The 13,408-nt window shown below is 41.5% G+C and overlaps 1 protein-coding gene across 1 annotated transcript in view; it reads right to left on the bottom strand.

Annotated features, from left to right (window-relative positions):
* Positions 1 to 12,356: 12,356 nt before the first annotated feature.
* Positions 12,357 to 13,408, bottom strand: part of LOC139713595 (uncharacterized) — a 44,675-nt gene continuing 43,623 nt past the window's right edge. Inside the window, exons 20-21 of the mRNA XM_071625302.1 lie at positions 13,151 to 13,391; positions 12,357 to 12,499 (exon numbers count right to left, since the gene is read on the bottom strand). Coding sequence (XP_071481403.1) covers positions 12,357 to 12,499; positions 13,151 to 13,391 — 384 coding nt within the window. The remainder of the gene's footprint in view (positions 12,500 to 13,150; positions 13,392 to 13,408) is intronic.

Raw genomic sequence — 13,408 nt, 5'->3', positions numbered from 1 at the left:
TTAGGTGGCCCGCCTCGGGCCACCAAAACTTTTTGAAAAGTATGTTGATAAATTCGTAACTTTTTGCACCGGAAATTAGCAGTTTATGGAAAGGACTGAATGCTTCAGAGTGAGTGTTGCAAGTTTGTTGAGGTTTATTTATGAGTTAACAGGGGTCGCACTTAACTTTTTTTTGAACTAGCCAGGCGGACTACTTAGAATCAATTTTGACACTGAAGCAATATTTTGGCTAGCCAGACGGACTAGTAACTTTAGAATTTTATGATTTTTGGCTAGTCCGACGTGATTTTGGGTGGCCAATGGCCAGCGGACCATCGCCAATTTCGAACCCTGGAGTAGATAAGATTATGTCCAGCTTCCAATTCTTACTATGATAAAACTTAAATATTTCACTCATAAACAAAAAGGACTTTTAATGTTTTATTGTTTTCTCGGCCACCAAATTTTTCTCTCGGGCCCCCAAAAATTTGACATTGATGATTTTGGTGGCCCCATTGGGCCACCAAATAAAAAAGTTAGTGTGGAGCCCTGCCATAGGCTTTGAAATGATTGTAATGTATTACAGTAGATCCTTGTTAAAAAATGGTGGGATAAAGCAAGATACCTCATATAACAAGGGAATTTTGCAGGTCTCATTCCTTTTATATTCTTTTGGTTTTTTTTTAAATCTCTGATATAATGAGATGCCCAATATAATGAAGAGATTTCAATGGTCTCAAGAACCTGGTAATACTGTAAAAGTGGAAATTTTTGCGGTGTTGAGATCTTTGCGCATTTCGCGCAACCAGAAATTAGCATGAAAACAGAGGCACTCGAATACTCTTGCTTGCTATATTATGTTCCAGTAGCTAATGCCTTGATTACACGGAATCAAAATAATGCAAAACTAATCTGTACGGGCCAAAAATTTCCGAGCTCGAAAATTTGCTCATGTGAAAGTATTCTCTTTTACGGTAGCAGGGTTAGCCTGTTTTGACAACATGGATGCAGTATTCTATGTCACCTGTTGCACAAAAATCGACAGACTGACCACTTGCTGTCAAAGTGGTCTCGCTATTTAGGTCACGACACACTTTTATCACAGCAATGGATGCTTTCCCATTCAGACGAGCTCTTTGTGATGTGTATGTCAATATAGACTGCTGGTAACAAAGAGTGATAAACCTTTTGATCAGGGCTCCACAATAATAATTCTTCATTTCTTTTTTTAACTTGCAGTCAGTACTGCCAAACATTGCCTTACATTTCTGCTCACATTAAAGACAAGAGCAAGTAACTTGTTTGCAAGTAAAGTTTTAAAGATGGCATTGCTGGAAGAGACAGTGTGTACATGATAGAAAATATGTCATTGTGGTCCCATGTGCCCATATCCATGTTGGTACAGTTCAGCATTGTATGTGATACTTGTGCAGTTTGCTGGCAATAATTCTTTTGCATCTCACTTCTCAAAGTAGAGCATGCAGCGACTAAGTGCAATTGTATCGGGAGCCAATCCAGTGAATCTGGGCTATGTTGTGATGTTATTCTGCTCGAGGTTTGAAATCTGAGCATTGATGAGGGGTAGACCTACACGCTGAAATGATTTTCTCGTAGCAATGCAAATCTCTTTGACACTTTGAGCAACATTAAGGAAGGTGGAAGAGATCATTTTCATAATCATGCTTCATGAGAATTGTAATCCCACATAGAATACAATAAAAAATAACAAAACAAAACAAAGGGAGGGGTATAGGAGAAGAGAGACAAGAACCCCCCACCATCCCCCAAAATAACAAAGACAAAGACAAAACAAAACAAAGCAAAAAATACACTAATAATTAAAACAAAACTCAAAATATCTTATTCCATACTGTTCGATGTAAGTGCTTGTAGATGTGTGTCCGTCGGAGTGGACAGGTGCAATCATGCTGAATACGCTTGATTGGGTGATTGTCACAGGACCAATATGTTGGATGGCAAATCCACTTAGTGCCATTCATTTTTAACATTTGTTAAAATTATCATTATGTATATGTATTTTTAATTTTAAAGCTTGTAATGAAAAGTTCACTCCAGAATTTGTTGGAGTAGTTTGAAATATTTCCACTCAATGCCTGTGCAAGTGCACAATGATTTAAGGTATGAAACAGAAGCGTTATTAATGTTATCCAAACGAATGTGTCTACATGACATGACATCAAATTTAATGATGTTTTCAAAACTGTTGAAAAAATGACTTCTTTTTTTTTCATTTCTGAAATTCATTATTTTTTTTTTTTTAAATCCCAGGATTTATATGTGATGTGTTTTCATTTTTGTTCATGAAACTCGCTGGATAGACCAGAAAGTATTGCAATTTATGAACATGTATTGTTTACGTAAAGTGTCATGGAAGGAATGTATACTGTAGACAGTAACGTGAAACACTGCCCTCTGTTGTAAACAAGTCTTCAAAACCAGCACTCTTCTTTCATTACATCGAAATTTGGCTATAACGGAATGATAAAGTATACAATGTATAAAGATATATAGATTATTAGTGGAAAAGTGAGCAAAGAAAATGGGATTCCATCGGGATTCGAACCCGAGACCTCCGGATTGCTAGACCGGTGCTCTACCGACTGAGCTATAGAAAGCCCTAGTGCAGTGTTCGTCCCAGAAACCCTTAATTCTCAATGCTCGGGTGGTCAGAAGCTATAGCAGTGTGTTTGTGTGTGACACACACGCACAACACTTGAACCTGGCATAAACCCGAAGGATAATTCAACTTGGGGATAAATGCGAGGGATCACCGAAGTGATGCAGCTTTTTGAGTTTGTAACAAATAAAGACAGAATAAACTGACCAGAAAGAATATAAATTATTAGTGGAAAAGTGAGCAAAGAAAATGGGATTCCATCGGGATTCGAACCCGAGACCTCCGGATTGCTAGACCGGTGCTCTACCGACTGAGCTATAGAAAGCCCTAGTGCAGTGTTCGTCCCAGAAACCCTTAATTCTCAATGCTCGGGTGGTCAGAAGCTATAGCAGTGTGTTTGTGTGTGACACACACGCACAACACTTGAACCTGGCATAAACCCGAAGGATAATTCAACTTGGGGATAAATGCGAGGGATCACCGAAGTGATGCAGCTTTTTGAGTTTGTAACAAATAAAGACAGAATAAACTGACCAGAAAGAATATAAATTATTAGTGGAAAAGTGAGCAAAGAAAATGGGATTCCATCGGGATTCGAACCCGAGACCTCCGGATTGCTAGACCGGTGCTCTACCGACTGAGCTATAGAAAGCCCTAGTGCAGTGTTCGTCCCAGAAACCCTTAATTCTCAATGCTCGGGTGGTCAGAAGCTATAGCAGTGTGTTTGTGTGTGACACACACGCACAACACTTGAACCTGGCATAAACCCGAAGGATAATTCAACTTGGGGATAAATGCGAGGGATCACCGAAGTGATGCAGCTTTTTGAGTTTGTAACAAATAAAGACAGAATAAACTGACCAGAAAGAATATAAATTATTAGTGGAAAAGTGAGCAAAGAAAATGGGATTCCATCGGGATTCGAACCCGAGACCTCCGGATTGCTAGACCGGTGCTCTACCGACTGAGCTATAGAAAGCCCTAGTGCAGTGTTCGTCCCAGAAACCCTTAATTCTCAATGCTCGGGTGGTCAGAAGCTATAGCAGTGTGTTTGTGTGTGACACACACGCACAACACTTGAACCTGGCATAAACCCGAAGGATAATTCAACTTGGGGATAAATGCGAGGGATCACCGAAGTGATGCAGCTTTTTGAGTTTGTAACAAATAAAGACAGAATAAACTGACCAGAAAGAATATAAATTATTAGTGGAAAAGTGAGCAAAGAAAATGGGATTCCATCGGGATTCGAACCCGAGACCTCCGGATTGCTAGACCGGTGCTCTACCGACTGAGCTATAGAAAGCCCTAGTGCAGTGTTCGTCCCAGAAACCCTTAATTCTCAATGCTCGGGTGGTCAGAAGCTATAGCAGTGTGTTTGTGTGTGACACACACGCACAACACTTGAACCTGGCATAAACCCGAAGGATAATTCAACTTGGGGATAAATGCGAGGGATCACCGAAGTGATGCAGCTTTTTGAGTTTGTAACAAATAAAGACAGAATAAACTGACCAGAAAGAATATAAATTATTAGTGGAAAAGTGAGCAAAGAAAATGGGATTCCATCGGGATTCGAACCCGAGACCTCCGGATTGCTAGACCGGTGCTCTACCGACTGAGCTATAGAAAGCCCTAGTGCAGTGTTCGTCCCAGAAACCCTTAATTCTCAATGCTCGGGTGGTCAGAAGCTATAGCAGTGTGTTTGTGTGTGACACACACGCACAACACTTGAACCTGGCATAAACCCGAAGGATAATTCAACTTGGGGATAAATGCGAGGGATCACCGAAGTGATGCAGCTTTTTGAGTTTGTAACAAATAAAGACAGAATAAACTGACCAGAAAGAATATAAATTATTAGTGGAAAAGTGAGCAAAGAAAATGGGATTCCATCGGGATTCGAACCCGAGACCTCCGGATTGCTAGACCGGTGCTCTACCGACTGAGCTATAGAAAGCCCTAGTGCAGTGTTCGTCCCAGAAACCCTTAATTCTCAATGCTCGGGTGGTCAGAAGCTATAGCAGTGTGTTTGTGTGTGACACACACGCACAACACTTGAACCTGGCATAAACCCGAAGGATAATTCAACTTGGGGATAAATGCGAGGGATCACCGAAGTGATGCAGCTTTTTGAGTTTGTAACAAATAAAGACAGAATAAACTGACCAGAAAGAATATAAATTATTAGTGGAAAAGTGAGCAAAGAAAATGGGATTCCATCGGGATTCGAACCCGAGACCTCCGGATTGCTAGACCGGTGCTCTACCGACTGAGCTATAGAAAGCCCTAGTGCAGTGTTCGTCCCAGAAACCCTTAATTCTCAATGCTCGGGTGGTCAGAAGCTATAGCAGTGTGTTTGTGTGTGACACACACGCACAACACTTGAACCTGGCATAAACCCGAAGGATAATTCAACTTGGGGATAAATGCGAGGGATCACCGAAGTGATGCAGCTTTTTGAGTTTGTAACAAATAAAGACAGAATAAACTGACCAGAAAGAATATAAATTATTAGTGGAAAAGTGAGCAAAGAAAATGGGATTCCATCGGGATTCGAACCCGAGACCTCCGGATTGCTAGACCGGTGCTCTACCGACTGAGCTATAGAAAGCCCTAGTGCAGTGTTCGTCCCAGAAACCCTTAATTCTCAATGCTCGGGTGGTCAGAAGCTATAGCAGTGTGTTTGTGTGTGACACACACGCACAACACTTGAACCTGGCATAAACCCGAAGGATAATTCAACTTGGGGATAAATGCGAGGGATCACCGAAGTGATGCAGCTTTTTGAGTTTGTAACAAATAAAGACAGAATAAACTGACCAGAAAGAATATAAATTATTAGTGGAAAAGTGAGCAAAGAAAATGGGATTCCATCGGGATTCGAACCCGAGACCTCCGGATTGCTAGACCGGTGCTCTACCGACTGAGCTATAGAAAGCCCTAGTGCAGTGTTCGTCCCAGAAACCCTTAATTCTCAATGCTCGGGTGGTCAGAAGCTATAGCAGTGTGTTTGTGTGTGACACACACGCACAACACTTGAACCTGGCATAAACCCGAAGGATAATTCAACTTGGGGATAAATGCGAGGGATCACCGAAGTGATGCAGCTTTTTGAGTTTGTAACAAATAAAGACAGAATAAACTGACCAGAAAGAATATAAATTATTAGTGGAAAAGTGAGCAAAGAAAATGGGATTCCATCGGGATTCGAACCCGAGACCTCCGGATTGCTAGACCGGTGCTCTACCGACTGAGCTATAGAAAGCCCTAGTGCAGTGTTCGTCCCAGAAACCCTTAATTCTCAATGCTCGGGTGGTCAGAAGCTATAGCAGTGTGTTTGTGTGTGACACACACGCACAACACTTGAACCTGGCATAAACCCGAAGGATAATTCAACTTGGGGATAAATGCGAGGGATCACCGAAGTGATGCAGCTTTTTGAGTTTGTAACAAATAAAGACAGAATAAACTGACCAGAAAGAATATAAATTATTAGTGGAAAAGTGAGCAAAGAAAATGGGATTCCATCGGGATTCGAACCCGAGACCTCCGGATTGCTAGACCGGTGCTCTACCGACTGAGCTATAGAAAGCCCTAGTGCAGTGTTCGTCCCAGAAACCCTTAATTCTCAATGCTCGGGTGGTCAGAAGCTATAGCAGTGTGTTTGTGTGTGACACACACGCACAACACTTGAACCTGGCATAAACCCGAAGGATAATTCAACTTGGGGATAAATGCGAGGGATCACCGAAGTGATGCAGCTTTTTGAGTTTGTAACAAATAAAGACAGAATAAACTGACCAGAAAGAATATAAATTATTAGTGGAAAAGTGAGCAAAGAAAATGGGATTCCATCGGGATTCGAACCCGAGACCTCCGGATTGCTAGACCGGTGCTCTACCGACTGAGCTATAGAAAGCCCTAGTGCAGTGTTCGTCCCAGAAACCCTTAATTCTCAATGCTCGGGTGGTCAGAAGCTATAGCAGTGTGTTTGTGTGTGACACACACGCACAACACTTGAACCTGGCATAAACCCGAAGGATAATTCAACTTGGGGATAAATGCGAGGGATCACCGAAGTGATGCAGCTTTTTGAGTTTGTAACAAATAAAGACAGAATAAACTGACCAGAAAGAATATAAATTATTAGTGGAAAAGTGAGCAAAGAAAATGGGATTCCATCGGGATTCGAACCCGAGACCTCCGGATTGCTAGACCGGTGCTCTACCGACTGAGCTATAGAAAGCCCTAGTGCAGTGTTCGTCCCAGAAACCCTTAATTCTCAATGCTCGGGTGGTCAGAAGCTATAGCAGTGTGTTTGTGTGTGACACACACGCACAACACTTGAACCTGGCATAAACCCGAAGGATAATTCAACTTGGGGATAAATGCGAGGGATCACCGAAGTGATGCAGCTTTTTGAGTTTGTAACAAATAAAGACAGAATAAACTGACCAGAAAGAATATAAATTATTAGTGGAAAAGTGAGCAAAGAAAATGGGATTCCATCGGGATTCGAACCCGAGACCTCCGGATTGCTAGACCGGTGCTCTACCGACTGAGCTATAGAAAGCCCTAGTGCAGTGTTCGTCCCAGAAACCCTTAATTCTCAATGCTCGGGTGGTCAGAAGCTATAGCAGTGTGTTTGTGTGTGACACACACGCACAACACTTGAACCTGGCATAAACCCGAAGGATAATTCAACTTGGGGATAAATGCGAGGGATCACCGAAGTGATGCAGCTTTTTGAGTTTGTAACAAATAAAGACAGAATAAACTGACCAGAAAGAATATAAATTATTAGTGGAAAAGTGAGCAAAGAAAATGGGATTCCATCGGGATTCGAACCCGAGACCTCCGGATTGCTAGACCGGTGCTCTACCGACTGAGCTATAGAAAGCCCTAGTGCAGTGTTCGTCCCAGAAACCCTTAATTCTCAATGCTCGGGTGGTCAGAAGCTATAGCAGTGTGTTTGTGTGTGACACACACGCACAACACTTGAACCTGGCATAAACCCGAAGGATAATTCAACTTGGGGATAAATGCGAGGGATCACCGAAGTGATGCAGCTTTTTGAGTTTGTAACAAATAAAGACAGAATAAACTGACCAGAAAGAATATAAATTATTAGTGGAAAAGTGAGCAAAGAAAATGGGATTCCATCGGGATTCGAACCCGAGACCTCCGGATTGCTAGACCGGTGCTCTACCGACTGAGCTATAGAAAGCCCTAGTGCAGTGTTCGTCCCAGAAACCCTTAATATATAGATGATAAGTTTCGGCCCTGAATTTTCACTTCATTTTGACATTATTTTTTCTGTACTTTTATGTTTCGATATAACCATGTTCATTTATAATGGGGGTGTTCTCTAACAGCCAAAGTGAAAACTAGCTTGTAAAAGTAATATTCATTGGGCAAAGCTATGATGGTATAAATGAGCTAAGGTCACCACTTTTACACAATTCATTGCCAAGTGCAATCTTGTGCTTACATTTGCTTCACTTTGAGGTCTCCCTCCCTTTTAAGGGAGGAAATCATCCAATAATTTAAATGACCAACTTTCATTTCAGGTACAGACCGCAAAACAAAAACGTATCGAAGATACTCAAAGCTAGTAGTAATAATTGTAATAAAGGTAGCATCCACTGTAGTCTGGACCCAGACGATCAGGGATTCTGTTTGAACGCTACTCGTCCCTCTTCCAACATTGGCACTTTGCTAATTATCATTTTAGTTGTTGTTCCAGACTACCCGTCATCACGTGTGTTATTTGATCATCAGTGTAGTTGGGCTAGTGATGTGGTTGTAGTATTATGGTGCCACAATTTTTCAAAGCTGATTTGTGCATAAAATATATTTATCACAATATATAAAAGATTTTCTATTTTTACATGCCATCATATCTAATGCTTCTCTTTAAATCTGTGTAAGATTTGACTGTAAATTGTTTTCATATAATTATTTGTATATCTTATGACAAGATGTAATTAAATTGATACAGATATTATTCTACCTGTTGTGTATGCTCTGTTTTAAGTCACTTAGTGAAAATATGTATAAATGAGAAGAATATTTAAGACTATTGTCAGTGAAGGTTGACAACTCAATTTCAGCATATCCTATGCATTTGAGGGTTTGTGGAACCACAAGTATATGCATCTAAAACAACGAACTGACATGATGCAACATGTAAAAAAAAAAAAAATCTGGAAAAACCCTTCATACAAAATGTATTTACATCATACCTGATGATTAACATACGCTTGTACATCAAACACACACCAACTACACACCACCAAACAAACAGACACACAGGCACACACTCTAGCACATGATTATATACTGGCAGCACAACACTAAAAACAGCAGTTGAAATGAGACCATCAGTCACGCAATTATCATTTGGGGGCGTTTTCATTTTTATGCTGAAATTCTATTGCCAACGTGAAAGCATCAGTTCACAAATGCAATACACCACTTTAAAGTGAGCAAATGCTGCAATGTTCTTGAAAATACAGAGACTCCAACTCTCCCGCTTTCGACGGGAGATCTCCCGCCGAAAGCCCACTTTTGCAAAATCTCCCGTTCTCCCGTTTGAGATTTACTTTCTCCCGCCCTGGCTCTGCGTCTCCCGTTTGAAATGATTTCTTACTTTTTGTCTTCGTATGTTGAAAGATAAGCCTTTAGATAGCACGAAAGAGCATCAAGAATCCTAATTATTAGAGTTTCTAGGGCCCAAGCGGGCCCTAGACCCCGGCCGCAAGGAACTTTGCGCTCGTGATATGCGCTTCGCGCACATCAAGTTGGAGTCTCCCGTTTGCTAGGGGTTTCAGGCGGGAGAATCTCCAGATCAGAAGGTGCTTAGGGTTGGAGTCTCTGAAAATATCATCGGTAAATGGGAGCATGAGCTGTATCAAAGCGATGGTGATGACAGCGACGGAATGCAGGGAGCAAGACTGAATATTTTCGATGTGCCAATTTCAGTGCATTCATTACAAGTAGTTTATGAAATACCACAACAAAACTTTGTTTCACATTAAAATATCTCCAAACCTCAAAAAAGAAAAAAATATCAGCCAACCTCACCTTAGTTGACCTAACACAAATCAATTCTACCCCAGATGGATATGAAGATGCATACGGTGTTAATTCTGTTGAGAAAGTTAAAATTTTGTACGACAAAGAATATTGGGATTCAAAATAAGTGAGGTTGATTGATGTTGAAGCTTTCAATGATTTATGACAGGTATCTTTCATTTTTTTTGTGTGTTTTATAGAGTGTGCGTGTGGGTGTGTGTGTGTGTGTGTATGTGTGTGTGTGTGTTGCTGGTTTGTTATTTGTAGTTGTTGTTTTGTGAAGGGGAAGGGAACTCATCTGCCAGATAACATGCTTCTTAGTGCTGTTGGGTATGCAATCAACCTATGTGACAAGAGCACAGTACGACAGTATAGATACATGGATACACGCAGCTGGATGATGTCTTTACACTGTTCTGTAATCAATTACGCAGATGAACACTAGCACCACTTCAAATAGAGTATGGCATCTTGATCTTGGCCAGACATTTCTCCATCTCTGGGTACTCTTTGAAAAAAATACACAATATCATCTTTTCTGGGGACCATAAAATCTCTGTTCAGGCTGCCAAGGAGTAGCAAATCATGGAGAAAAGGCTCTGTCTGTGTAAACTTTGCACATCACACTTCGAAAATTTCTCCACAGTTCAAGGTTGGAATGGATGCCTTGGCGTTAACATGATGGACGTGGATTCCAACAATACCACTCCAATGGCCCACAATCTTGCAGGTACGCTATATCCTGGTCCTCACCACACCAAATGACAGGCTCATGCACAAGCTCACCGTGATGAAAAGCAGGTGGTTGGGAAGGCACAAGGAGCAGATAAACAGTTGCTTTCTCTTTCAGACATTTACAGACATATGTACAGTAACTTCACAATTTACATATTTACACTTTCAAATAAACATCAATCACACAGATTGAAGTTTTATAATACACACAGAAAAACTCACGATGCTGAGCTGGAATTAACCTTCAACTATTTCAAAAATGCATCAAGTGCAAAATGTCTTCATACAACATCACCTCACATTGTACATGATATAGCTGACCAAACTCTTATGACCATTTGCATGCTGCACAGGAGTGAACGCTTGCTCAGCGATAGGTCGATGAAATAAGACAGAATGACTAATTACATAAAATATGAAATCTCGGCCTGTGTTGGTGAGAAGAGAATTTCTGTTCATCGATGGGTCCACCAAATATGACAGAATCACGTATACAGTAGAATAAGCTTTTTTGGTGCAATGCATTTATAACAAAAGTCAGTGGGGTCCAGAAAATTACCAAAGAAATGGTTCCATTTTTTTTTCTCAAACACCAAACATCTCACTGAAATATTATGCAGAAGACCATAATACTACAGCTGAATTCGATATATCTGGTTACTGTCATTTTATATGAATAAAAATGCAGAGTAGCATGATTCAAGAGCTGCTGCATCTGTACAGTGAAGCCTTCATAAAAACATGCATACAATTTTTGCCGATGAAAATATATCTATCATCTACTCCAGATAACATTAGAGAAAGAGCTACACATGTCCATGAAAGCAAAACACTGTACTTTTTTTGTATTTGTGACTAGTGATCCCATCTTTCTAAATAGTCACTAATCTGTAAAAGTGAATATTTTCGCCCAAGTAATTTTTCACGCTCGGCTGAGTAAGATGAATTTTGCGTGTCTCTAATTCCACAGAATCAAGAGATTATAGGATACATTGTACACATACGTGGTAAGCAAATATATTCACATGCTTTTATTTCTGCACTGGTTTCTGCTGAAATAGGTGAAAATTTCCATTTTCACAATATTCTGTCCAAGCCCCAACAGTGCACTTGTTGCTATGTAAATGGCAAGAAGTCATTTTTAGATGTGACTTCAGTCTTGCCTAATAAACACATCTTTCCAGAAGTTTAATACATTGTTGCTGATTTTCTGAAAGAAGGGATTGCTTGTATCTCCTCCTTGGGGACAGAAAATTGTCAAGACTTGGTTGCAGTCTTGACTGGTGAACCCATTTTTCTTTTGAATTGCAACAATGCTTCTGATTCTGGAATGCAGAGTTTACATGTGAAAACCGGAGGAGGGTGGAGCATGAAGAAGTGCCTGCAGTCTCGATTGGTGACCCTATCTTCTCACAAGCGCACAAGGTTTGCTGATTCCTCTACAAGTCCTAGCAAAGGGCTGGTGCCATTGATCTCCGGGAGACTGCAGTCCTAAGAAATGGTGGCTGTCTCGAGTGGTGAACCTATCTTCTCACAAGCCCACAGGGTTTGCTGATTCCTATTAAAAGGGACGGTGCCATTGACCTCGAGGAGATTGCAGTCCTAAGGAATGGTGGCAGTCTCAAGTGGTAAACCCATCTTCTCAGATAGTGACGATGTTGCTGATTCTCTCAAGTCACCAAGGAGATTGCAGTTCTAAGAAATGGTGACAGTCTCCAGTGGTGAACCCATCTCCTCAGACAGTGACAATGTTGCTGACTTGTTCCAAGTCACCAACAAGATTGCAGCTCCAAGAAATGGTAACAGTCTTGAGTGGTGAACCCATCTCTTCAGAGAGCGACAATTTTCCTGATTCGCTCCAAGTCACCAAAGGAGATTGCAGCTCTAAGAAATTGTGACAGTCTGGAGTGGTGAACCCATCTTCTCAGATGGCGACGATGTTGCTGATTCGCTCCAAGTCACCGAGGAGGCTCTGCATCTTGCTCTTCAGGAATGCATCGTTCATGGTGGCCAGGCCGCGAATGTCTGGACTCAGGCCGGGCAGCTCGGCAAACTGCTGCTCCAGTGCTGTGTGTGGAAATGAGATGGCATTGATGAATACCAGAAATGTTTAAATCCATACAAATTGCCTAACTGGATTACAAAGTTTTAGACAGAACATAAGCACATGCATTCTTTTTCTTTCAGTTTCTCAGAAACGAACACAACATATAGGTGACTCATGTTATAGCAAAATCCCAAGGACCACTAGTTCTTTTGTTATTCTAGCTGAATAGTATGGTACCATAAAGATATACACAGTAACTTGGGGACTTGAACTTTTGCTTCCTTGTAACTACAATTTCATCATTTAAGTGTTCGTTGGTAGACTGTCTTACACATTTGAAGAACAAGGTTCCCTCCAACTCGCCCCCCTCAGGCATTACATAACTGCCAATGAATAAATGGGTACTTGAGCCAACAAAATGCTTTATAACCCACCTCCCATTCTGAAGCCACGGTTAACAACCACATGCCTGCTTGCCTGAAATAAGTAGTGCTGACCTCGGATGATATCTCCCTACCACTTGTTTTCCTCCCCCTTTCTCATGCCCATTTTCCTCTTCAGGCTGCCCCCATTCTATCAACACAACGATGTCATCGCCACTGGATAATCAAACCTCCAAATGCCACGTCCCCTTACCCTCCCCCCTCCCTCCTCCCCGATTCTTTCTCTACCTTTTGTCTCCTCCTCAATCTTGTCCATCCTCCTCTCAAGCTCCGCCTCCAGGTACCTGATGTGCTCCTTCAGGTTCTTCTCGCACAGGCTGCGGGAGACCTCCACCACCCTGGCCACCCCCTTCCTTGAGGAGCTCCTCGGGGATGCCGAGGATGAGGCCTTGGACCCTCCTTTTGGCTCCTTCTGCTTCGATGGAGAAGGAGATTGCGCAGCACAGGCAGATGAAGAGTGTGGTGCAACCTGGATAATGTATGAAA

Source organism: Diadema antillarum, unplaced genomic scaffold (genome assembly GCF_040938485.1).
Source record: "Diadema antillarum isolate AM-2024a unplaced genomic scaffold, OU_Dant_1.0 seq00002010_RagTag, whole genome shotgun sequence".
Classification (NCBI taxonomy): Eukaryota; Metazoa; Echinodermata; class Echinoidea; order Diadematoida; family Diadematidae; genus Diadema; species Diadema antillarum.
The sequence above is the reverse complement of the archived record's forward strand: the minus strand, read 5'-3'. Positions and strand labels throughout refer to the sequence as shown.